This window comes from Bos taurus, chromosome 13, assembly GCF_002263795.3.
Source record: "Bos taurus isolate L1 Dominette 01449 registration number 42190680 breed Hereford chromosome 13, ARS-UCD2.0, whole genome shotgun sequence".
In the NCBI taxonomy this organism is placed as follows: Eukaryota; Metazoa; Chordata; class Mammalia; order Artiodactyla; family Bovidae; genus Bos; species Bos taurus.
In genome coordinates, this window is record NC_037340.1 from 27,808,270 (window position 1) to 27,835,802 (window position 27,533).

Here is a 27,533-nt window from a genome sequence, read left to right on the forward strand (position 1 = left end):
CCCAAACAAATAAAGTCTGACACTGTTTCCCCATCTATTTCCCATGAAGTGATGGGACCGGATGCCATGATGTTCGTTTTCTGAATGTTGAGCTTTAAGCCAACTTTTTCACTCTCCACTTTCACTTTCATCAAGAGGCTCTTTAGTTCCTCTTCACTTTCTGCCATAAGGGTGGTGTCATCTGCATATCTGAGGTTATTGATATTTCTTTCGGCAGTCTTGATTCCAGCTTGTATTTCTTCCAGTCCAGCGTTTCTCAGGACTAGCTCTCAGTAAGACTAAAACTGCTTCCCAGGTGGCTCAGTGGTAAAGAATCCGCCTGCCAATGCAGGAGACGTGGGTTTGATCCCCGGGTCAGGACGATCCCCTGGAGAAGGGAATGGCAACCCACTCCAGTATTCTTGCCTGGAGAATCCCATAGATAGAGAAGCCTGGCAGGCTATAGTCCTTTGAGTAGCAAAAGAGTTGGACGTGACTTAGTGACTAAACAACAGCAAGGCTAAAGCTATTCCTATTGTTTACTTTTGGATACAGGTAAGAATAAAATTATGTATTTCTGGGAAATGGCAGAATGACATTTAGCCCTAAATTTAAAAGGAAAAATAAAAAGGCTGCTATTATTACAGAATTAGTCCTAAATATTACCTTAAGAGAAAGGATTCTAATATCTCCAGCCATGGTTTTTGGCAGAACCAGTGTTGGAATCCAGGAGTATGGACCTCAGTCTAGCTAGTTATTAATAGGCATTTTGTTAAAATAAATCAATAAAATCAGTTTTATATTCTTGAGACTCTTGAGGGCAGTCGGTGACATTAGACCTCCTAGTCCTGTTTGAAAGCAGAAACTACTCATTTTTTTGCTATGTAGTCTTTCCAGCTGACCCTGGAGCCCAGGCCAACCCTGGCATTTTGAGGTTCATAGCTATGTGGTGAGGTGATCTATGGGGAGGTTCTCTTCATGACCCCAAGTTCCGTCCCTTGGTGTTTTAACACTCTCCCTCTAAACCTCATGCAGAAGCCATGAAGCTAAATAATCAAGCTATGAAAGGGCGATTTGAGGAGCTTTCAGCTTGGACAGAGAAGCAGAAGGAAGAACGCCTTTATTTTGAGACTCAGAGCAAAGAAGCCAAAGAGCGTTTAACGGCACTGAGCCTTGAAAATGAAAAACTGAAGCAAGAACTCGGAACGCTAACAGGGAAAACTGAAAGGGCATTCGAGGTGAGTGGATTGATCAGTTGTAATTTTATCATGTTCATATTTGCAGTGGGATCTTACCTGTCTAGACTTCGAGATCAAAACTCACAGTTCCGGCTAGATGCTTGCATTATCTTGAAAGAAGAGTGATGAGAAGATTGGTTGCAATTTTAAGGGTCGTGTGTAATCTCTGGTGAAGAAAAGAAATGGGTCAAACTTTGACTTTATTGATTATAGTCAAAAGAGTGTTATGGTTATAAATCAATATTTTGTATTCATTATACATAGTACAGAAAGACCTCTGCCTGGAACCATTCAAATGTTGGTCTTTAGTCCTTGATATAGAATTACATTTTTAAAATCTGTCGCTCAGAATTTTCACTTACTGACCTTGTCCTTTCTCTCCATCTACAATAGATTCCTTACTTTGTGTTTTACATTTACTTTTGAAAAATGGTTTGACAAATATTATTGTGTGATATGAGGCTGTAAGGTTGCCACGTTTCCACTAACTCAAAGAACCTGAGAAATGTGCTTTGATACCCTTGAGAACGGGTATCAAAGATGTGAATGAAAAGTCCTGTAGGTTTTCCAGAAAGGTCCCGATATTGGAAGAAGTTGAGATCGGAAGCTGGAGCTCTGGACAGCTTCTTTCAGTGTAGAAGATCCGCTGAAGCAAACTATAGGCAGGACTCAGGAATGAGTCCTTGGGACAAAGAGACACTGAGGATTCTTCAAAACCCTTGGTCATCAGTTTTTTTCTCCGCAAGCTGTGCCTCCCAGGCCCCCACTTGCCCTTCCCACCTCTCTTTCAATTTTTGTTTCATGGACCACTTGAGGTGTTTATTTGTAATTTAGCCTCTCATCTTCCTGATTTACTGAGGCTCTCAAGACCTCTCACTCACTCACTCACTCACGCTGACCTGTCTTTGCTGTTGCTTCTGCAGACACCCCTCCCCTACCCCCTCAAGCCATTAGGGTTGCCCCTGTGTTCTGTGAGGCACAGGGAAGGGAGCAGGGAGTTTCCACTGAGATCTGCCCTTCAATCCTCAGGGTGAGGCTGAGATATGACTGATTCTGTCTTGATTTCACTGTATTACAGACCTGGTGGCTCAGAGGGTAAAGCATCTGCCTGCAATGCAGGAGACCGGGGTTCCATCCCTGGGTCGGGAAGATCCCCTGGAGAAGGCAATGGCAACCACTCCAGTACTCTTGCCTGTAAAATCCCATGGACGGCGGAGCCTGGTAGGCTGCAGTCCATGGGGTCGCTAAGAGTCGGACACCACTGAGTGCCTTCATTTTCACTTTTCACTTTCATGCATTGGAGAAGGAAATGGCAACCCACTCCAGTGTTCTTGCCTGGAGAATCTCAGGAACGGGGGAGCCTGGTGGGCTGCCATCTATGGGGTCTCACAGAGTTGGACATGACTGAAGTGACTTAGCAGCAGCCGGTACTCTTGCCTGGAAAATCCCATGGACAGAGAAGCCTGGTAGGCTATAGTCCATGCGGTCGCAGAGAGTCGGAAATGACTGATCGACTTCACTTTTCACAGACATCATGGTGATCCCTAAAGAATCCTTTTTTTTTTTTCCATTTATTTTTAATTGAAGGACAATTTCTTTACAATATTGTATTAGTTTCTGGCATACATCAGTATGAATCAGCCATAGGTTTGTGCGGTGGTAAGTCACCGACTCGATGGCCATGAGTTTGAGCAAGCTCCAGGAGTTGGTGATGGACAGGGAAGCCTGATGTGCTGCAGTCCGTGGGGTCGCAACGAGTCGGACACGACTGAGCGACTGAATTGAACTGAAGTCACTTCAGTCCTGTCCGACTCTTTGCAACCCTGTGGACTGTAGCTCGCCAGGCTCCTCTGTCCATGGAATTCTGTAGGCAAGAGTACTGGAGTGGGTTGCTATTTCCTTCTCCAGAGGATCTTCCCCAGGGATTGAAGCCACATCTTTTACATCTCCTGCACTGACAGCCAGGTTCTTTATCACTAGTGCCAACTGGGAAGCCACAATAGGTATACATATGTCTAAAGAATCCTTTTTGACTGTTAACTACAGATTGCCAGGCAAAGGTCATTAGACTTGTTTTGTATTATAAGATGACATATCAGCCTGGGCACATTTCCAAGACAATAGAAGCACAGAAAAAGGGAAATTGTTGTTTCCCGAAGGCTAATCAATGCTAAGTGCTCAAAAAGTGATGAAAGGCAGAAATAATTTAGTTGGGCTTGAGATCCCATAGAACATTAACCCTGGAAGTTTCGTCCAGGAAGATGATGGACAGAGCCTTAACAGTGAAATGAAGAGAAATTTTAAGTGTCACCTCACAAGGTGTTTTGCAGATCCATAATTTCCCAAGGATAATTAAGTGTTAGTCGTTCAGCAGTATCCGACTCTTTGCAACCCCATGCACTGTAAGCTCCTCTATCTGGCCAGGCTCCATGGAATTCTCCACCCAAGAATACTGGAGTTGGTTGCCATTCCCTTCTCCAGGGGATCTTCCTGATCCCTGATTGATTCATGGGAATCAAATACACATCTCCTGCATTGCAGGCAGATTCTTTACTGTCTGAGCCACCAGGGAAGCCCAAGGATAAAGAAGAGATCCACACAATTGGAAAAAAGAAAATTAACCTGACTTCTGAGACTCAAGAGTCATGGCCTTATATCCCTGGTCCTCAGACACTTGTTTAAAACTCTATTTCCTTCCTTTGTGGAAAGATGGTTTTTAGAAGTCCATTCCACTCAGTGTCCTCAGGAAGGTCAAGAGGGTGGATGTGAAGGTTTCTCACAGGGCATGGTCTTCCCCTTCCCTGCTTGCTTCCTGGTTCCAGCCTAGGCAGTACCTTTCCTTTTTTTCATTTTTATGCCTTTAAATGTATATTTCTGTGGTCTGAATCATTATCAGGAGAGATTGCACAAGCTTTGAACTTTTCCTTGCAGACCTAACTCTTCAGTTTTATGAGTTGCTTTTTCCTAAAGCCTGTGAGAGTTTCCTAGCAAGGGGATGGTCCAGATGAAGGCAGAGCGCGATTCCACTGGTGTGAGGGGTACTTGCATGTGCCAGTTACTACCTAGCCCTCACTCTCTTAACACTTCACAGACTAGCTGGTTTATGGTTTATACACATGCCTTTCTGATAATTTTTTGGTTCTACTATGAGCCTTTGGGCCTGTTTACCATTCCTTATGAAATCTGTCAGAGGGTGTTTGTGTGTGTGTGTGTATGTATGTGTGTGTGTGAGTGGGTGGGTGAATTTTCAATGTTGCAGTCCTCTGGTAATCTCAAGTATACATATTTCTGGTGGTGCCATGTCCATAAGAACCGTGAGGGAAGAAATCAGGAGGCCAAGAAGGTCACAGCTGGAGGAGACCACAGAGACCACATGGTACCAAGTCTTTCTGATCCAAGAAAACTGAAGCCAAGACATTTAGGGAATCTGCTCAAGGCAACACATGCTCTGATTAGCAGAGTGCAGACTAGAGTCTGTTCTCCCTTCTCCCAAGTAAAAACAACACATGTCAGCAGGCTCTTTCTTTTATGACTTTGTCATATGTGGTAATTGCAACAGGATGAACACAACAGGTACTCGATATTAGGAAAATATTAATGTTTATTAGTTTATCAAGGGAAGCCCATTAATGTTTATAGAGGCCAAAATTAATTTTCCACGCTTGGTACCAGCCTCTGAATTTTCAGTTTTCTTCTTTCTCAACAGATTTACCTTTAGCAACCTTAAAGCACCAGCATAGAATATTGTAACAACCAACCTACATGCCTGGGAGGATTCTGGACCTTTCATTGTGTTTTGCTATCACTGTACTGTCATGCCCTTCATGCTTTGGCTTCTAAGGAGAAATGACAAGTATGAGGAGAGAGGGGGTAGAAGGAGAAAAAGGAAAAAAGCAAGAGGTTGAGTTGTGGCAGTTCTTTATTTTCTGGGATTTGGGGCTGCAGTTTACTAGTCAACCATTGCCAAAGTCTGGTTGGTTATTTTCATGATAATCAGATTATTTCTTTCAGCATGTTGAGGAAACGTTCCTAGTTTGAGTTTATTTTAACTTCCTATTATTTGCACACAACAAAGTAAATTTTTCCATTTTAAATGGTATGTCAAAATATATTGCCGAGGAAAAACTAGAACTCCCTACTGTAAAGCACAGCTGGCTTACCAGTAGGTATAGAGGCACATGAGTCTGATGGCTGAGTCCTTGGCTTGATTCATTCGTTCACTTTGCTCCACATTGTTTCCAGGACATCATTGGGGACCCCAAGGTCCCCAAGGCAGAAGTGGAACAAGAAGTGGAACAGCTGAAGACCCAGGTGGCACGCCTCCAAGCTGAAAAGGCAGATCTGCTGGGCATCGTGTCTGAATTGCAACTCAAGCTGAACTCAAGCGGCTCCTCCGAAGACTCCTTTGTTGAAATCAGGATGGCTGTAAGTGTATTGGTTTTGGTTTTGTCTTAAGCAAGTTACAAAACCTCACCTGGACAACTGCTAGAAATATCACCGCTTCCTTTCAACATGGGAAAGCCAAACAGTGGGGAAATTTCAGCGTAGTCAGCATAAATATAAAACATCATACTTGTGGCTATCACAGCTGAAATGGAAAATACTGATTACCTTTTATGACTGAAGAGATAGTCCTTTTTTTCCCCAGTACATCCTGAATAATTTAGCTGACCTAAAATTAAAAAAAAAAAAAAAAAGGGTATAAACTTGTTCAGCCCAGGTTCCAAAGCTGTGTTCAGCATTTCACTTAGGTAAGCAGAATCATGATCAGATGCAGTAAAATCAAAAGGCTCGCCACTTACTAATCATAGAACCCTCTTTTCAGGCAAAGTCTTATGAGGAATATTAAAAATAAGAAGTGGAGAAAAGCAAGAGCAGAGGTGCTCTGGTTGTAGCCCCAGGGAATACCCGGCTTCTCCCTCCCCTCCAACAGCAGCTGCTAGGGAAGCGCCGAGAACAGATTCTGAAGCCAGCATTGTCTGACTGGCTTTTATGTCCAGCCCCAAATGAAGCAAGCTGGGCGTGGCACCACAGGCTGGCCTGTTCTGATGGGAAGCATGTGTCAGCGGGTAGCTGGTGTGTGGGCAGTCCTGCTAGAAGGGAAACCTCCTTCTTTGCTACTAGAAAAAAAAAATGGAATACAGATTGAGGGAGACAAGCACAGGAAAGTCCAGTCCTTCACTGTACAGTTGGTCCAGCTTCGTCAGAGCACATGTCTGATACAGGAAGAGAGCTTAACTGTATCTCTAGAAGAGAAAACCCTACATGTAGACAAGTGGGGGTGAGGTGGGGTGAAGTGCACCTTACAAAAAGCTCAACTACTGGATATGTCTGACTCTGGATATGAGCATGACTCTCTTTACTTTCTCATTTATTTGCTGCACTAAAGATGAACAGAAGTGAAAAATGGCTGTTAATAACCCTGCCACCCATGCCTCTCAGAAATTTTAGATGAATAGGGGCTGAAGTCAAGAGAAAATACTAATCAGGAAGTACCGTGTCAGAGCACTCATTCTGCACACGAGCAAAGATTATGGAAACGTTGATCAAAGAGCTTTCACCTTCTGCAAATAGCTGATAAAATTCAGGAAGTCCAAGGAGCGTATCAGAAGTTTCCAAATGAGGCTTCTTTCTTTGGGGTGCATGGTTACCATAATGTTCTCCCTCACTGATGAGTGACAGTTATTTCTAGTGTAAATATGTTTTTCTTGCCTTGCTCCTATGAACAGAAAAACACTGCCCAAGACTTAGGAACAGTGTGCGCATACAGAATTATCTAAAACCACCCCTGTATTTTTCCACTAGCTCACTGGACTAGAAATGTCTTGCAAATCATTGAAGTGGTCTTAGCCCCCACTGCTCCCTAAGTGGCCCCAAAAGCAGATGAATTTCAAATGAGAGCCAGCCTTTTGCTCTGTGAGCCTTGCCCACAGAAGACAGCCTTCTTTCCAAAGCGGCTCCAGCAAGTTCTAGCATTTTGCATTTTATTTTTTTATTTTTAAAGATTTATTCGTTTATTTCTGGCTGCTCTGGGTCTTTGTGGTTGTGCACGGGTTTTCTCTAATTGCAGCGAGTGGGAGCTAGTCTTCTCATTGCCGTGGCTTCTCTTGTTGAGGATCATAAGCTGTAGGTGCATGAGCTCAGGGGTTGTGGTACTTGTGCCCAGTTGCTCTGCAACATGTGGAATTTTTCCGGACCAGGGATTGAACCCGTGTCCTGCACTGGCAGGTAGATTCTTAACCACTAGACCACCAGGGAAGTCCCACATTTTGCATTTTGAAGGAGTGTGTGGGAAAAGTATGTGGAATTGTCATTAGCTGTGTGTGACCTTAACTTGTAGAGAAGGGAACTGCCAATGAGAGAGAGAGGAGATAAGCTTTCCTGTATGCAGGGTCAGGATGACTGTGCTGAATGAGAGGAGCCTGGCCTTCTCGTCTTCGTCTGGATATTTATAATCCTGACTGGGCACGCAGGTTGAGGGAAGGATAAACTTAAACCATTCCATTTGAGTGGCTGAACTGAAGCATCTCACATTTCTGTGTTTGGTAGATTCCTTGGGTTATGTGTCATCCAAATTCTTGATCTTTCGCCTTTTTTCTCTTTTGCTGGAGAATTTGTCTTACCGGCATGCTATGTTAAACCTCTGTCATTTCTGCTTTTACAGGAGGGCGAAGCAGCTGTGGCAGCAAAAGAAATCAAGCCAAGTCCTGGGCCCACAAGAACTGATTCCGTTGACACGTACGTGAAGACAGAGTCGGGCTGTCAGACAGGCACGCTGGGTAGTCTTGTCACTTTGGGCTCACCCTTGAGAGGCCAAACATGGTGGGCTGAAAAAGCCACTTACTGATTTACACTGGGGCCTTTCCAGAATGTTCAGTTTGAATGCTATTCATATTTATTGTTGCAGCCCACTGGTAGAGAATAAAAACTATGTTTGGTGCCTTGGTAGGCTAACTAACCCCTCGCCACTCTCCATCAGGTGAGAAGTGAAAATGAGCTTTTTCCTCAGTTAAGAGACCCATGTTTCCTTAATGTGTTTATGAGTGCAGTCTGCCCCGGACCAGGCTGCCCCGCTGATAAGGGCAATGTTTCCTTTTTCGCTTCCCTATTCATTCCCAAGTACAAGGCAAAGTGACTAATATAGGATAGTCTTCCATCACAATGACTGTTGTTGCTCTGGGTGATTGCTGTTTTTTGAAAGTGCCAAGATATCTTACCTGGGGAGTCTTCAGTAGACTTGTGCCTAGTAGACAGCTATCTTAAATTGTAGGGGGACCTTAAGGAGGCGATGACAGGGGATCTGGGCACCTGAGTCTCTTACAAGTAGCTGTGACCTAGAATGTACTATTAGCTCATCCCTTGTAAGCAGGTTACTACTGTATGAATCTGCTTAAGAAGATTTACCTGAAATTTCCCTAAGCATCTCTTCCTTCAGAGACTTTTAATATCTTTTTTCTATAATTTGATGAATAGACTTATAAAAATGTTTTTTTTATAAGCATATCAGGATTAGATTTCTTTCACCAAACAGGGCAGTTGGCAGAAATGAAAGTTACTCCCTTTTTTAGTTAGAAATAACTATCCCTGCCCCCCGTATTGCCTTTTTAATATCAGAAGACTTTCCTGAAAGTGGTGGGAAGGAAGAAAGCTGTGTTTGAAATTTCTAAGCCACTTCCTCTCCATGTATAGCTGTGTGAATACTACTTCTTCTTTTAAACCACACAGCTGTGTTTTAATAACAGCTTCTTTACCTTGTTTGAAAGTATTTTAAGGAGTCAGAGATTGATCTCTGGGGTTGGAGTTTGAGCTTTGGTGATGGGAACTGGGATTGAATCCTGAATCCTGGCTCTTTGTTAGATGTGTGAACTTGGGTAGGTTACTGAAGGCATAGCTGCTATTAGCATCAGTGTAGCTTTCCAGAATGTTTAGTTACTGCAGTGATGGCCGTGGTTTTCTTCATCATTGACTGCCTCTTGATTTAATCTGAGTTTGAAGTCAAGAAATATATTCGACATACCAACAGGGCCTACATTTCTGTGCTCTAGTTATTAGAAACCAAAAACAAAAATGCTTTTTCTTCTCCTGACTTGAGAATATGGTGTTTTCTGTCAAGCTGGAGGAAGACCAGTGGTCTGCATGTCACCACAGGCAGCACATGTGTGACTGTGGTCTTCTTGGAAATGAGTCCTCTAGGAAAGCAGGGCTCCGAAACCGGGGCTGCCTCTGCTCCACTGGCTCTGTGGGTCCTGGGGTCTGGTGCCGTGGACACTGTGACCACGTGGAGGGAGTGAGCATGTGCAGAGTAAGGTCAGCCAACTCATCAGCCTCACTCCTTCCCCGGACAGCGTGGAGGACCCAGACGCTGGTTGTCACCAGGCCAGCTGTGTTTGGTCTGTAAATGAGAATTAACTGGAGAATGTTCTGGAAAGCTGTTCTTTTTAACTAGTTCCAGTAATATCCTTAGACTCCGACATTTTCATATTCTCTTGAAACCTTTTAACCTTTCTGCTGTCCTGATGCAGGAGCAAATCTGCAGAAGGTACCAGGAATTATGTGGAGTTTGAGGAATTAACTGTGAGCCAGCTCCTGCATTGTCTAAGGGAAGGAAACCAGAAGGTGGAGAGACTTGAAGTTGCCCTCAAGGAAGCCAAAGAAAGGTAATAAGGAAGGAAATAAGCAACATGGAAAATGCATACATTGCTTTTTTAATGGCTTTCAGTTCAGTTCAGTCGCTCAATCGTGTCTGACTCTTTGCAACCCTTGAACCGCAGCACACCAGGCCGCCCTGTCCATCCCAACTCCCAGAGTTTATCCAAACTCATGTCTATTGAGTCGGTGATGCCATCCAACCATCTCATCCTCTGTCATCCCTTTCTCCTCCTGCCCCCAATCCCTCCCAGCATCAGGGTCTTTTCAAATGAGTCAGCTCTTCACATCAGATGGCCAAAGTATTGGAGTTTCAGCTTCAACATCAGTTCTTCCAGTGAACACCCAGAACAGATCTCCTTTAGGATGGACTGGTTGGATCTCCTTGCAGTCCAAGGGACTCTCAAGGGTCTTCTCCAACACCACAGTTCAAAAGCATCAATTCTTCGGTGCTCAGCTTTCTTCACAGTCCAACTCTCACATTCATACATGACTACTGGAAAAACCATAGCCTTGACTATGCGGAACTTTGTTGGCAAAGTAATATCTCTGCTTTTCAATATGCTATCTAGGTTGGTCACAACTTTCCTTCCAAGGAGTAAGCGTCTTTTAATTTCATGGCTGCTATCACTATCTGCAGTGATTTTGGAGCCCCCCAAAAAATAAAGTCTGACACTGTTTCCACTGTTTCCCCATATATTTGCCATGAAGTGATGGGCCTGGATCCCATGATCTTAGTTTTCTGAATGTTGAGTTTTAAGCCAACTTTTTCACTCTCCTCTTTCACTTTCATCAAGAGGGTCTTTAGTTCCTCTTCACTTTCTTCCATAAGGGTGGTGTCATCTGCATATCTGAGGTTATTGATATTTCTCCCGACAATCTTGATTCTAGCTGTGCTTCCTCCAGCCCAGCGTTCCTCAAGATGTACTCTGCATATAAGTTAAATAAGCTTTATTGAAATATAATTAAGATGCCATAAAATTCATCCATTTAAAGTGTACGTTTTATTTTTTTTTTTTAGAATAGTCACAGAGTTATGTAGTCTTTACCACATTATAATTTTAGAACATTTTTCCCCCAAATAAGTCCCTTATTAGCACTCATTCCTCTTTCCTCATGGTAATCTACTTTTCTGTCTCCATAGACTTACCTTTTCTGGACTCTCATACAAATCAAATCATGCAACATGTGGTCTTTTGTGACTGGCTTATTTTATTTAGCATAATGTTTTCAAAGCTCATCCATGGTGTGGCATGTGTCAATCTTCATTCCTTTTTGTTGCTGAATAATATTCCATGGTGTGACTAGACAACATTTTGTTTATCTGTTCATCATTTGATGAACATTTGGGTTGTTTCCACTTTTTTCCTATTATGAATAATATTTGCTCTCTACATTCATGCACAGTTTTATGTGTGGACATAGTTTTTTAATTTGCTGGGTACCTGGGAGTTAAATTGTTGGGTCACATGGTTACTGTCTGTCTAATATTTTAAAAAACAACCCAGCTGTTTTCCACAGTGGCTGCACCATTTTCCATTCTCACCAGCATCCACACCAACACTTGGTGTTTGACTTCTTGATTAGGGCCATCCTTGTGGACGTCAAGTGGTGTCTCATTGTGATTTTGATTCTGTTTCCCCAGTGATGGATATGCATGTTGGCCATATGTGCATCTTCTTCTTTGCCCATTAAAAAGTTTAGACTGTCTTTTAATTATTGAATGACGTGAGGTATATGATTTGTAAATACTCTCTCCCATGCTGTGAATAATCTTTTCATTTCTTTGATGGTATAATTTGTAGCACAAAATTCTTTTTTATTTTGCTCTAATCCAATTTATCTGTTTGGTTTTTGGGTCACTTCTGCTTTTGGCATTGTAGCTAAGAAACCACCGCCTAACCCACAAAGATTCACTCCTGTGTTTTCTCCTAATTGTTTTATTATAGTTTTAGCTCTTACATTTAAGTCTCTATGTTGAGAGTGCATTTTTGTGCATGGTGTAAGGTGAAGGTCCAACTTCATTCTTGTGTATGTGGATACCTATTTGTCCTGACACCATTTGTTGAAAAGATAATTTTTTTCTCACTGACACCCCTGGTGTAAATCAGTTGACCATAAACAAATGTAAAGATTAATTCCTAAATGCTCAGTTTTGTTCAGTTGATCTAAGTGTCTGTCCTAATGGCGATACTACACTGTCTTAATTAGTTTAGTAGTAAAATTTGAAATTCTGAAATGTAGGTCTGCCAATTTTGTTCTTCTTTTAAAAAGATTCTTTTGGTGGGTCCCTTGTTTTTCTTATATAACTCTTAGAATAAGTTTGTTATTTTTAAGCTGGGATTTTGTTAGGGATTGCATTGAATCTGGAGATCAATTTGGGGAACATTGCCATCTTAACAATATGAAGTCTTCTGATCCATGAACATGGGTTTCTTTCCATTTCCTTAGGTCATCCTTAATTTCTTCCAATGATGTGTTATAGTTTTCAGCATATAGGTCTTGCAGTTCTTATTCAAAATTAATTCCTATGTATTCCAGTCTTTTTGGTGCTATAATACATGAAATTATTTTCTTGATTTGATTTTTGGATTTTTCATTGTTAGTGTTCAGTTGCTAGGTCATGTCCGACTCTTTGCAACCCCATGAACTGCAGCATGCCAGGTGCCTCTGTCCTTCACTATCTCCCTGAGTTTGCACAAACTCATGTCCATTGAGTCAGTGATGCCATCCAACCATCTCATCTTCAGTCACCCCCTTCTCCTCTTGCCCTCAAACTTTCCCAGCATCAGGGTCTTTTCCAAAGTATCAACTCTGCACACCAGGTGGCCAAAGTACTAAAGCCTCAGCATCAGTCCTTCCAGTGAATATTCAGGGTTGATTTCCTTTAGGATTGACTGGTTTGGTATCCTTACTGTCCCATTGTTAGTGTAGAGAAATATAACTGATTTTTGTATATTGATCTTGTAGCCTGCAACCTTGCTGAATTCACTTATTAGCACTAATCTTTTTTTTTTAGTGAATTCCTTAGTATTTTCTTTATACAAGACCATGTCATTTGCAAAGAAATAGTATTACTTCTTCCTTACCAACCACTATTCCTTTTATTTATTTGTTTTTTGCTTCCATGATTGCCCAGTACAATGTTAAATAAAAGTAGAGATAGTAGATATCCTTGTCTTGTTCCTGATCTTGGGGGGAATGCTTTCAGTCTTTCACCACTAAATTGGTGATATTAGCTTTGTTTTTTATAGATGCTTTTGTCAAGTTGAAACACTCTTTTCTATTCCTGGTTGTAGTGTTTATCATGAAAAGGTTTTACATTTTGTTAATGCTTCTGCTGAGTCTATGAAGATGATTGTGTGTGTTTTTTTAAACCTCTATTAATGTATCATATTGATTGATTTTCTGATGTTAAACTAACTTTTCATTCCTGGATAAATCACACTTGGTCATGATATATGATCTGCTTTATATTGCTGGCTTGGATTGCTAGCCTTCTTAGTAAAGAGTTTTGCATGTGTGTTCCTAAGGGGTGTTGGTCTATAGTTTTCTTGTGATGTCTTTGTCTGGTTCTGGTATGAGAGAAATACTGACCTCATAGAATGTGACATACTCACACACACTTTGAGATAAAATTTATTTACCTTATAGAGTTGTGAAGTCAGTGAATTTCTATGTGTGAATGAACTTCTTAGAAATGCAGAGTGCTAAACCACATAAGACAAGGGGGCATAATGAAACAGTTTTAGGGTTCCAATGATTGCAACATTTAGTCATAAATAGTCCATGGTGTCGCTACGAGTCTGACACAACTGAGTGACTTCACTTTCACTTTCCACTTTCCTGAATTGGAGAAGGAAATGGCAAGCCACTTCAGTGTTCTTGCCTGGAGAATCCCAGGAACGGGGGAACCTGGTAGGCTGCCGTCTTTGGGGTCACACAGAGTCTGACACAACTGAAGCGACTTAGCAGCAGCAGCAGCAGTATACTGTATATAGCATATACTAAAGTATACATAAATATAATATACATACATAATTCTCTCAGACATTATAAATGTTTCATTAATCTTAAAACTATAGCACTTTCTAACTGAAGCAGTTGAAAAAGTATAAGAAAATCTGTTCTTAAAATATGAAAAAAAGTTATTTATTCAGAATGAGGGTTATCTGAAAGAAATCAGTGTTTTTCCAATGACTTATTTGATAGTCAGTTCTTTTCAAAGGTGAAAAGGAATGATGGCTATGAATTGTAAGTCTTTACCCCATATCCTGCTGCTGCTGCTAAGTTGCTTGAGTCATGTCCAACTCTGTGCAACCCCATAGATGGCAGCCCACCAGGCTCCCCCATCCGTGGGATTCTCCAGGCAAGAACACTGGAGTGGCTTGCCATTTCCTTCTCCAATGCATGAGAGTGAAAAGTGAAAATGAAGTCACTCAGTCGTGTCCGACTTTTAGCGATCCCATGGACTGCAGCCCACCAGGCTCCTCCGTCCATGGGATTTTCCAGGCAAGAGTACTGGAGTGGGGTGCCGTTGCCTTCTCCATCTTACTCACTAAATATCTTTAAATATCTCCACTAACTTACTAAGAAAGAATATATGGGGAGGCTATTTTCTGAAATCTGCGTATGTGAAAATCTCTCTTTCTACCTTTTTACTTAACAGATAGTTTTGCTAGATACAGAATTCTCTTGATATATTGGATATAATTTTCCCACCAAATTTTGAAAGCATTAGTACTTGATTGTCTTCTGGCTCCTGGTGTTGAGGCTGAGAAATTCATTGCTATTTTGATTCTTGATCTTTTGGCATAAAACTTCTTTTGTTTGTCCTCTCCCCCAAAGGTTCTTTGCTCCATCCCAAGTTTTCTGACATCTCACGTGTGCTTTGGTCAGGGGCCTGTTTTCATCCATTTGTTCTGGACACTCTTGGCCTCATTCATTCTTCAGTTCTTGAAAAATGATCTTGACTTAATTACCCTCAGTTTTCTCTATTCTCTCATTCTAGCAATGACTATTACTTTGAACTGGACTCCTGAACCAGTCCTCTCATTTTCTTAACTTGGTGTTCCTCTTTGCCATTTGTCTCTCTTTCCTTATCTCTTTCTTCCTCCCTCTGCCTCCTCACCCTTCACTCTTGCTTTCTTTTTCTGCTTTCTGACACATCTGACCAACTTTCATCTTCTGTTTTTTGCTGGGCAGGGGTGGAGGGAGGGTGCAGTTCCTTTGGATGTTCTTCTTCCATTCTTTCAAAGTCATTTTAGTGGCATTCAGGGTGGGAGAAAAATTACATGCATACATTTAATCTACCATCTTTAATCACAGGTTTCTTTTTATTCCATTTGTATTGAGATGGTTTTCATATGACTTTGATTCAGTATCAGAATGTTGCTATATTTGTTTTAGGACCTCATAAACTTAGATGGATCTTCTTATAACAAGTATAAGGATTCCCTCTCTGCTGAATCCTTATAAAGAGGCACCCACTCTCATGTAGCACACGTGCATACACGCATAAAAATACAAATTAAAAAAACAGTTCTGTGCATTACAGTGATGTGGAAAAGGCAGTGTCTTTCAGTGTTCAAGATAAAGTATACCCATCTTATACCTCCATGTGCATTCATCCCTTAAATCGGTTCCAGCCAGTATCTGGTTGAAAGCAAAACCACAGCTAATACAGTGCATATGAAGAGATTTTGAAAACGTTCATCCTTTATCCAAATTTTAGACAATGTTCTTTTTAATGCGTCTGCAATTGTTATTCCTCTGGAAGCCAAAGAAAAAGTAACTTTTCTATATTCTGTAATTTTTTAGAATTTCTGATTTTGAAAAGAAAGCCAAGGATCATTCTGAGACTGAGACCCAGACAGAGGAGCACACAGAACAAGAGAAAGAAGAGGAGAAAGACACCAAAACTGTGGGTACTCAGAGTCTAAGACTGTTACCACACTCTCAGTGGATGGAGGGTAGTGAGGGCACTGCAGCCAGGTCGTGTGCTCTGTGGCTTTAGAAATAGAGGAGAATTTGTCATGTTGAATATTTTCTATTTCTCTCCTGTTTCCTTGTCCTGATCTGAATTTCATTCACTATAAATTGCAGTGAGATGTATTCCTATCCCAGTGATTGTAGGAAATCACTCCTTTATCTCTTCCTGACTGATTTCCTCTCCAGAATTCCTAAGTGAACAGGCCCACAAATTGAGAAAGGAATTTTGTCCAATATATAATGAAATCATTTGAGGATATGATCCAGAAACTTCAGGTAGAATTGAAGGGTCTTTGTTCTCTCCCACTACTCATTTGAATATAATAGTTTGAACAAAAAAGACATTTGTTTACATACATATTTATATACACTTGTGTGACAACTCAGAAACATGCCTTGTAACCTGCGAACACAGTGCAAAGCTTAGGGAAAGGTGATGAGGGCAGGAAGTTGTAAGACCCACAGTAGCCCACTGTGGCTTTTACATGAAACACTCACTTTAGCTAACTTACTCAACAAGCCTGTATCAGATGCCTGCTGTATGCCACGCTCTGAGCTGAGTCCCCTACTTTCAAGAGAATGGAGAATATGTTAAAAACTGAGATGAAGAGACCAAAACTAATGAACAACTAATTATAAAGAAGTATTGAGACTTCCCTGGCACTGTAAAACTCATTGATAAAACTTCTAGAGCTGCCAGGAAGAAGCCAGTACAGTGAAAACAGCTGAGTAAACTAGAAACACACAACAGTCAGGGAATGTGGGCGTGAGTTGCTAGCTGGGTAAAGTAGGTTGTGCTTTGACAGCACCGTGATCTGTGATCCCCTGAAGTGTGGTCAGGGTCCATTGTGATTATGATAAAGGCATTATCACAAGAGTATCCAATCGATCAGTTAATGCTCTATGAGGAAACAGAGTTGTATCCAAAGCTTTTTTTTTTTTTCCCATGCAAGATATTTGGGGTATTAAGTGCCAAAAGTTCAATCAGTTCACAGGCTTAGTTAGACGCCACTGGTTCACACTGTTTCCTCATAAAGAGGTTCATTTAAGTTCTAATAAGTGCATGTTTGGAATTTCCTGGATGACAGATTGGAAGTGAAGTGGAAACACTGAACCTTCAGGTGACAACCCTGTTTAAGGAGCTTCAGGAAGCTCACACGAAACTCAGTGAAGCTGAGCTAATGAAGAAGAGACTTCAAGAAAAGTAAGAATGAGAGATAATGTTTACCCCCCCCCCTTCAAAAAGTGTACTGTTTAACATATTTTGTTAAAATATATTTGTATATATACAAATATACAAAAACATCGTTTTGTTACTGTGTTATTACTGAGTAAAAGAAAAAGACACCTAATTGAAATATGAATTCAGAAAACACCAATGTTCCGGTTAATATATAACCATGAAGTCCTTGGGGGAATGGACCCAGGGGACTCTGATTCTGCTTTTCGGGGGCATTTTAAGCATATATGTGGACCTGAAAAAACAGTGATTCAGATTTCCTGTGACTTATGTAAGCTGACAGCATTGATGTGAACAAACATAAAAGAAAACTACAAAGGGCAAGAAGAACCTGAATGAGATTTAGGGGGAAAAAAAACTTGATTTTCTATCAGTTATAAAGGCTAATATCTAAATTGAGAGAATTTTGCATCTGCTTGTTTCTCTTGATGTGAGGAGTTGCCCCAAATTTAGAAAAGCTAAGTTGATGTTGTTCTCTTAGATTAATTGGCAAGCATATTTCCAGCACAATATACAAATGTATGTTTCTGTGGACTTACACTGACCAAGGCTGTACAGTATTACGGACAGCATAGCAGCTGATGCAAAGGACTTTGGATAAACAGACCCAGGTTGAAATACAGATTTACCCCTTATTTGTGGTATTACCTTGGACAAGTTATTTATTTAACCTCTCTGTGCCTCAGTTTTATCATTTGTAAACTGTGTGTCATAACTCAAATTTTGTATTAAGTAAGCTAATGTTTAACATGCTTTTTGCATTAATGCCTTACACACAGCAGCCATTGGCTCATTTTGCTCTTATTACATTGAAATTCTCAGTCTGATCTTTAAAAGGACTTAAAGCACTTCCTTCTCTCCTCCTGAATCTTTATCAGAAACCATATTTTTTGTACTTAACAGAGCCTATAAACTTCTTCTATAAAAATCTGTATATTTTTATATTCAGTCATAACGGTTCAGAAATACTTCTAGTAAAAAAGCAGGAAGGATAAAATATTTAATTTTGTACTGTTAAATTTTTGAAGAATGTCATCATGAAATTCTTTGTATTTGCTACATAATCTGAGAATCTGTTTAAAAGCCACTGAGAAATGTGAAGGCACATTGTTTGTCCTCATGAAATTTTGCTCTTTCTTAGATGTCAGGCCCTTGAAAGGAAAAATTCTGCAAGCCCATCAGAACTGAATGAAAAACAAGAGCTGGTTTATAAAAACAAAAAGTTAGAGCTCCAAGTGGAAAGCATGCGATCAGAAATCAAAATGGAACAAGCTAAAACAGAAGATGAAAAGTGAGTGTGCGATGACTGGATGGCTACTTGCTGAAAGAAGATAGAAGAGCAGTTTTATGCAGTTGGAATCATTTGAGAATAAATTAAATTTATTTTTTGTCTTTTGTTTATTTGAAGGAGAATTAGTAGACTTTTCTGAAGAGATAAAATTTAAGTTTTATTTTAACAATTATGAAAATTATTTGTAGTCTATCTTGATTATTTGAAGAAAAATCATTTTCTTTGAGAGTAAGAATATGCTAGTAGGTGGTGGGATTGTAAAGGTGGAAGAGATTTTGCTACTTGAATATTCAGAAGAAAGTTGGGAGGCAAGACTAAGTTTCGATGTACTTTCCCCAAGATTTCCTTTTTAATTTCTTTTTAAATAGGTCCAGATTAGGCACTCTACAGTTGACACACAACAGGCTTCTTCAAGAATACAATAATGCACTGAAGACAATTGAGGAACTGAAAAGGAGAGAGGTACTCATCGAAAAAAAATTATTTTCATAGCCTAGTAGTGAATGGAACTATTGATCGTTTTATGTAAATATGTGAGGTAGTTGTGTTACTCCTTAACTAAGTCTGGTTTCAAAGGTTTTTTTTTTTCCTTTTATATCTTTTTTTTTTCCATTTATAATTGATTTCTTGTGTCTAAGGGTTCATAACTCCTGCCGCATATGTATAATGTGCCATGTAGTCAAAGATGGGGTGCATGCCTTATGGTCATGGAGTAAGCTGTTAGCATTTCTAATGGTGGGTGAGTTTGCAGGAAAGCCGAGTATGGGCTTCTACATGAGTAATGGATGTATAGTAAGACTGCTGCTGGGAGGTCTCACAAGGCTAGCTTGCCTCTGTCAGTGAACTTGAGACCCTGGACTTCTTGGGCTGCAACTTAACTTAGTAATAATGTCCCCAGCATGGTGTGATAGTTTAAACACCATGGATAGATACGTCAGAATGAGAGATGAGTTAATTAACCCAATTGGGGGAACCTTTCACAGTGTATATGTATATCAAATCATCACGTTTTACACTTCAAATATTTTACAATTTTGTCAGTTTTACCTGACAAAAGTGGGAATAAGTAAAGACCAGGGGAGCTTTGAATTAGAAGGGGTCTTTGAGTTTATATTCTTAGAAATATACTTTGTTTTTTGTTTAATTTTCCTAGAATATGGTTCCTCTCTAAAGATCTAGTAAATTTTTAATTTAAGCCTTCATGTTACATTTTATTAAAATAGGTTGAATTATTTCAAAACCAAGTCCAGAATAAGCTTATCTTTTTCAGTCAGAAAAAGTGGATAAGGTGGTGCTGCAGGAACTGAGTGGAAAGCTAGAACTGGCAGAGAAGGCCCTGGCTTCCAAGCAGCTCCAAATGGATGGGATGAAGCAGACCATTGCCAAGCAGGAGAAGGACCTGGAGACCATGGCTGTCCTCAGGGCTCAGGTAGGCTTCGTTCCCAAGAGTGAGCTGAGGGAAGCCAACCTTGATTATATTCTCAAACAGGAAAGTGGTGGTGCTTAAGATATATTTTTTTGATTTTACACTATTTATGCTAATATATTTTCAAAAAAACCTTTTTACTGAAGTTTATCACATGTGGAAAGCATACCACACTTCTAAGTGTACTGCTCATTGAATTTATCCATTCTATAGTTGATGGACAGCTGGATCATTCCCAGCTTGGGGCTTGGTGTTTAATGTTGCTCTGACATTCTTACGCAAGTCTCTTTATTCATCTGTGTACTCATTTCTTTTGGGTACACACCTAGGAGCAAAACTGCTTGTTCCTAGAGTAGGCAGGTTACTCAGTGTTCATTGATTATGCCAAAGAGGTTTCCAGAGTGGATCTACCTACCAGGTTTCACTCCCATCAGCAGAGAGTTCCTATTGCTCTACATCCACCTTGACCCATACTTGTATTATCAGTATTTTAATTTTTAACCATTCTGGTGGGTTTATAATGGTGTCTCATTTAATCTGCATTTCCCTGCTGGTTTGAAAGTGTACTTTTTGAAATGTTTACTGGCCTTTTAAGGATCTCCTTTTGTAAAGTGCCTGATCAGGTCTTTGCCCAGTTTTCTTCTGGTTTGCTGGCTTTTTCTTAATTTTATAGGAGTTCTTTATAGAGTCCAGATATAAGCCCTTTCCAGTGCTTTTTGCAGATTTCTTCACTCTGTGATTTGCCTTTCCACTCATGAGCATGTCTTTTGATGAACAGAATTCTTAATTTTAACGTAGTCTAGTTTATCAGTCTTTTCATTTGATTATAGTACTTCTGTGTCCTGTTTTAAAAGCTTTCATTACCTCAAGGCTATGAATATATTCTCCTGTGTTGACTTCTAAAAGATTTATGGTTTTGTCTTTTACATTAAGATACAAAAATATCTGAAGTTAGCTTTTCTATATGCAATGAAGTAAGGGTAAAGATTCATATTTTTTTTCCTACATGAATATCCATTTGGCACCATTTATTTAAAAGGTCGTCTTTTCTTAAGGACTCTGTTGCCCTCTCTGTCACATATTATGTTAATGTACCCGCAGGTCTATTTCTGGATTCTACACTGTTCCATTGGGCTGTTTGTACATTGTTGGTCTGGTACATACTGTCTCATTATAAATAATCAAATGTTTTGATGTCGGTAGAGTTAGTCTTCCTACCACCTCATTGCTTGTGTAATTAAAACCGGGATCATGCCATACATATTGTACTACTTTTTCATTCCTGACCTATCTTGGATATCTCTCCATGTTATTATTCACAGCCATATGTACTTTTTAAAACAGTTGTATGGTGTCCAAAGTGTGCATTACCCTGATATATTTAACCAGCCCTCTATTAATGGACATGTAGCTTGTACCAATATTTTTGCTTTTTATCAACAATGCTGAACTGAACATTCTGGTATGTATATCCTTGTGCATTTGTGGAATCTCTAGTAAGATACGGAAATGGAATGGTTGGGTCATTGGGTTAGATTGTTTTTAAGTTAAATAACTATTTCCAAGTTGTCTTCCAGAAGTGCTTAATCAAAATTTTTTGCTCACCAAAAGTAGCTGAAAGCCCCTATTTCCCTATATCCTTGCATTACTCTTTTAAACATTTGCCAAACTGATAAACAGATTATTTTCAATGTAACAATACCAGAAGTTTACTATTCCCTATATACATACTCATTACCTGCTGCCCATAGTGGCATAGAAGTGGTTGAATGGACTTACAGCTTTAGTTTTTCTATAGGAATAGAATTTCAACCTGAGCTCTTTTAGTTATTTTCTTTGATTGTTTGATTGGGCCTGATACTGTAGTTATAGGCTTCCCTGGTAGCGCAGCTGGTAAAGAATCCACTTGCAATGCAAGAGACCCTGGTTCAATTCCTGGGTTGGGAAGATCCGCTGGAGAAGGGATAGGCTACCCACTCCAGTATTCTGGGGTTTCCCTAGTGTCTTACCTGGTAAAGAATATACCTGCGATGTGGGAGACCTGGGTTCAATCCCTGGGTTGGGATGATCCCCTGGAAAAGGGAAGGGCTATCCTACCCTTTCCCAGTATTCTGGCCTTGAGAATTCCATGGCCTGTATAGTCCACAGGGTCACAAAGAGTCAGACATGACTGGCAACTTTCACTTTTTACAGCTTTGGTTTTATTTCTTCAGGAATAGAATTTCAACTTGAGCTTTTTCAGATATTTCCTTTGATTGGGCCTGACAAATGTTTTGATGTCTGGTAGAGTTAGTCTTTGAGAGACTTCACTTTTACTTTTCACTTTCATGCATTGGAGAAGGAAATGGCAACCCACTCCAGTGTTCTTGCCTGGAGAATCCCAGGGACGGGGGGCCTGATGGGCTGCCATCTATGGGGTCGCACAGAGTCGGACACAACTGAAGTGACTTAGCAGCAGCAGCAGCAGCAGAATTAGTCTTCCTACCACCTCATTGCTTATGTAATTAAAAGCAATGTTGGCGATATAGAGATGGACAAAACAAAGGCCTAGTTCTTACTGGCTCAAACTTAATGACTTGATGGAAATGAGATTCTAACACAGATTTATGTCTGACTCAAAAAAAGCCCATGATCTACCAATGAAAACTATAAAATGTTAGAGCACTCACAAATGGTAGGAAGTCCCTTAAAATGATCTGTTTCATACTTTTTCTGGCAACTAAAATTGTGATTAGAATATTTAAATTTTTATTAACTTTTTAAAATAATGGATAAAAAATATATCCTAGAACCACTAAATCTGAAAAGGAAAATCTAATTGAAAATATAGAAAGTTAAAAATTGGTATTAAAATAATGCTCAGTTCACTATGAAGGCATTCATTTTTACTTTATAATTTTGTAACAATGAAGAAATTACATATTATAGCATAATATTTATTTATTTAGAGGTAACAGATTATTCTCCTAATGAAGCAGCTAAAGCAACAAGCTTTTATTATCTCAGTTGCTATGGATCTGAAATCCGGGAGCAGCTTAGCTGGGTGATTCTGACTCAGGGTCTCTCATGAGGCTATACTCAGGATGGACTTGAAGATCTGTTTTCAGGATGGCTCACTCACATGGTCATGGTCATTACACTGGTTTCTAGCAGGAGCATGTACCTGTTATTAATATTTGTAAGACGTGTCACAGGATGTAGCACAGCCTCTTCTACTTATCAGCAGATAGGCTGTAGAGAATCCACATTTGTCTGGGTAGTAACTTCTCTTTTTTTTTTCCCTCTAACAGATGGAGGTTTATTGTTCTGATTTTCATGCTGAAAGAGCAGCAAGAGAGAAGATTCATGAAGAAAAGGAGCAGCTGGCATTGCAGCTGGCAGTTCTACTGAAAGAAAACAATGCTTTCGAAGATGGAGGCAGGTAAATGAGGGAAAGACTTGGAGTACAGATTACCCAGGTTGTGGGAGAGGGACCCACAGTGTTTTAGCTGTTTGAGCTACAAGACTCGCTTTGAGTACACCTGGCCTGACGGTGTTCCTGACACTTGGTTTACTTTAAAAGGCTTGGCAGTATCTTGTGGGAACCTGATTGAGTTTCTGCTTCTAGATAAATTGTAAAAACATAATAATCTGGGTTCCAGTCATATCCTGTCATTGTCATAGATGAAATATTCCTAATACTTTAAGTAATTCTGTAATATGTTTTACAAGAAAGTACTGCTAAAATTACTTCTATCTTTAAAAATTTCCTTTGAGAACAAAATATAGAGGAGTAAGAAACATAAAAATACAGAGAATAAAATAACACACACCAAGGTGTGTATGTTAGTTGCTCAGTCATGTTTGACTCTTTGCAACCCCATGGACTGTAGCCCACCAGGCTCCTCTGCTGATGGAATTCTCCAGGCAGGAATACTGGAGTGGGTTGCCATTTCCTTAGGCAAGGTCCCCTGAGGGGATCTTCCTGACCCAGGGATTGAACTCAAGTCTCCTGCATTGCAGGTGGATTCTTTTTCTTTTTTTTTTTTTCAGTTTTATTTATTTTACTTTACAATAGTTTATTGGTTTTGCCATACATTGACATGAATCTGCCATGGGTGTACATGCGTTCCCCATCCTGAACCCCCCTCCCACATCCCTCCCCATCCTATCCCTCTGGGTCATCCCAGTGCACCAGCCCCGAGCGCCCTGTATCGTGCATCAAAACTGGACTGGTGATTTTTTCCACATGTGATAATTTACATGTTTCAATGCCATTCTCCTATATCATCCTGCCCTCGTCCTCTCCCACAGAGTCCAAAAAAGACTGTTCTATATATCTGTGTCTCTTTTGCTGTCTTGCATACAGGGTTATCGTTACCATCTTTCTAAATTCCATATATATGCGTTAGTACACTGTATTGGTGTTTTTCTTTCTGGCTTACTTCACTCTGTATAATAGGCTCCAGTTTCATCCACCTCATTAGAACTGATTCAAATGTATTCTTTTTAATGGCTGAGTAATAGTCCATTGTGTACATGTACAACAGCTTTCTTATCCATTCGTGGGCTGATGGACATCTAGGTTGCTTCCATGTCCTGGCTATTACAAACAGTGCTGTGATGAATACTGGGGTACTTTTGTCTCTTTCAATTCTGGTTTCCTCGGTGTGTATCCCCAGCAGTGGGATTGCTGGGTCATATGGCAGTTCTATTTCCAGTATTTTAAGGAATCTCCACACTGTTCTCCATAGTGGCTATACTAGTTTGCATTCCCACCAACAGTGTAAGAGGGTTCCCTTTTCTCCACACCCTCTCCAGCATTTACTGCTTGTAGATTTTTGGATAGCAGCCATTCTGACTGGTGTGAAATGGTACCTCACTGTGGTTTTGATTTACATTTCTCTGATAATGAGTGATGTCAAGCATCTTTTCATATGTTTGTTAGCCATCTGTATGTCCTCTTTGGAGAAATGTCTATTTAGTTCTTTGGCCCACTTTTTGATTGGGTCATTTATTCTTCTGGGATTGAGCTGCAGGAGTTGCTTGTATATTTTTGAGATTAATTCTTTGTCCATTGCTTCGTTTGCTATTATTTTCTCCCATTCTGAAGGCTGTCTTTTCACCTTGCTTATAGTTTCCTTTGTTGTGCAGAAGCTTTTAATTTTAATTAGGTCCCATTTGTTTATTTTTGCTTTTATTTCCAATATTCTGGGAGGTGGGTCATAGAGGATCCTGCTGTGGTTTATGTAGGAGGGTGTTTTGCCTATGTTCTCCTCTAGGAGTTTTATAGTTTCTGGTCTTAAATTTAGATCTTTAGTCCATTTTGAGTTTATTTTTATGTATGGTATTAGAAAGTTTTCTAGTTTCATTATTTTACAAGTGGTTGACCAGTTTTCCCAGCACCAAATGTTAAAGAGATTGTCTTTTCTCCATTGTATATTCTTGCCTCCTTTGTCAAAGATAAGGTGTCCATATGTGCGTGGATTTATCTCTGGGCTTTCTATTTTGTTCCATTGATTTATATTTCTGTCTTTGTGCCAGTACCATACTATCTTGATGACTGTGGCTTTGTAGTAGAGACTGAAGTCAGGCAGGTTGATTCCTCCAGTTCCATTCTTCTTTCTCAAGATTGCTTTGGCTATTTGAGGTTTTTTGTATTTCCATACAAATTGTGAAATTATTTGTTCTAGTTCTCTGAAAAATACTGTTGGTAGCTTGATAGAGATTGCATTGAATCTATAGATTGCTTTGGGTAGTATACTCATTTTCACTATATTGATTCTTCCGATCCATGAACACAGCAGGTGGATTCTTTACCATTTGAGCCACCAGGGAAGCCAATACTTACCCATCGAGGATTGACAGTTACTAATATTTCTTTTATTTGCTTAAAGTATATTTTATAAAAAGAAGAAAAAGAACTGTAGATGAAGTTGCAGTCTCCTTTCTCCCTACCCCTCAGTATAATCCTCTCTCCCTCTCCCACAGTGCTTGGAACTCGTGTGTAGCATCTCCAGCTGTTTTGTATTTTTGCATATATACACACCTATATAATATCTTAAAACAAGGTAATATTAATTTCTTAGAACAAGGTGCATAGGTTACAAAATTGTCACTAAAGGTATTATTCTGCAACTTGTTTTATATAGATAACTGATTTTGAACTATTTATATATATATATAACTATATATATATATATATCTATAAATCTGTGTGTATATGCAGATTTAATTCATTGTTTGCTCTGTTGTGTCCTGCTTTAGAAATATGCCACTTTTTTCCAACCTATTTCCCATCGATTGACATTCTGTTTATTTCCTGATTTTTAAAAAATCATATTTACTACATTGTGTCCTAGTGCCGGAGAAGGCAATGGCACCCCACTCCAGTACTCTTGCCTGGAAAATCCCATGGACAGAGGAGCCTGGTAGGCTGCAGTCCATGGGGTCGATAGGAGTCGGATACAACTGAGCGACTTCACTTTCACTTTTCACTTTCATGCATTGGAGAAGGAAATGGCAACCCACTCCAATGTTCTTGCCAGAAGAATCCCAGGGACGGGGAAGCCTGGTGGGCTGCCGTCTATGGGGTCGCAGAGTCGGACACAACTGAAGCAACTTAGCAGCAGCAGCAGCAGTCCTAGTGCCAGTCATATTTAAAACTCAAATTACTCATAAGTTCTGGTTTCTATGAACCTTGGCTTTGTAGTTTACCTCTTTTTTCTCATACTTCTGTTGAATGCCTGCTTAATGTTGTCATATTTCAAGGTTTCACAGATAACGTTACTTTTTATCCCAGCAGGCAGACCTTGATGGAAATGCAGAGCCGTCACGGGGCGAGAGCAAGTGACGCTGACCAGCAGGCTTATCTCGTTCAAAGAGGTGAGTCACGTGTGATACCAAGTAGTAGAGGTTCCATGGGTTTGCTATCCTGTGAAGAAGTTGCTTGAAGGAAAATTTCACTACATTCTATATACACTAAAATCTCACTACATTCTATACATTCCAGGTCAAGTTACCAAAAATACAGCAAAAATCAGGCTTATTTCCAGAGTGCCCCAAACTCCATCCATTCCCTCCTGAATCCAGACCAGACTCTTCACATTGGCAGTTAACACTTGGCATAGCCAAAATTCTGAGCCTTCTCTCACTCTGTTCCCCTATGGATATTAGCCAACAGAATCACTCCCTGTTCCTTGAACTTGTCCTGAACTTATACACCTATGTGCACTTGCTTATGTGGTATCCTTCATATAAAGGCCCTTCCTTATTCATCTCTCTCTTCCTACAGTCTCTTTCCAGTGAACTCCTACCCCATCTTTAAAGTGAAAGTGAAAGTGAAGTCACTTAGTCGTGTCCGACTCTTTACGACCCCATGGACTGTAGCCTACCAGGTTCCTCCATCCATGGGATTTTCTGGGCAAGAATATCCCATCTTTAAAACCCATCTCAAATACCATCCCCATGAATCCCACAGAATGTGACCTTTCCCTCCTGAATTTCCAAAGTACTTTATTTCTGTTCCAGTACTTATCTTCTATTTTATAGTTACTTATGTGTTCTAAATATGCATGTAAGTACTCTATTAAATAAGCTCCTGCAGAGCTGATATCCTCACCCAATACCTGGTGTTATGCACATAGTAAGGTTACCATTTATTGAGAGTTTACTATGTGCTGGTGCTATGCTGATCCCTTCATGCAAATTACTTCATCTGATCCTCACAAAATTCCATCAGGT

General features: G+C 40.1%; 1 protein-coding gene across 6 annotated transcripts in view; it reads left to right on the plus strand.

Moving 5' to 3' along the window:
* OPTN (optineurin) overlaps positions 1–27,533 on the plus strand; it is a 38,869-nt gene that overhangs the window by 7,473 nt on the left and 3,863 nt on the right. For 5 of the 6 annotated variants that reach the window (NM_001034602.1, XM_059892685.1, XM_005214208.5 and 2 more), the window contains 11 exons: positions 1,015–1,217; positions 5,460–5,642; positions 7,882–7,955; positions 9,740–9,874; positions 15,684–15,786; positions 16,943–17,058; positions 18,236–18,385; positions 18,754–18,847; positions 19,656–19,814; positions 23,102–23,232; positions 26,593–26,675. In NM_001034602.1, the coding sequence (NP_001029774.1) occupies positions 1,015–1,217; positions 5,460–5,642; positions 7,882–7,955; positions 9,740–9,874; positions 15,684–15,786; positions 16,943–17,058; positions 18,236–18,385; positions 18,754–18,847; positions 19,656–19,814; positions 23,102–23,232; positions 26,593–26,675 (1,431 nt within the window). The remainder of the gene's footprint in view (positions 1–1,014; positions 1,218–5,459; positions 5,643–7,881; positions 7,956–9,739; positions 9,875–15,683; positions 15,787–16,942; positions 17,059–18,235; positions 18,386–18,753; positions 18,848–19,655; positions 19,815–23,101; positions 23,233–26,592; positions 26,676–27,533) is intronic. The other variant, XM_005214212.5, reaches the window with a different exon arrangement.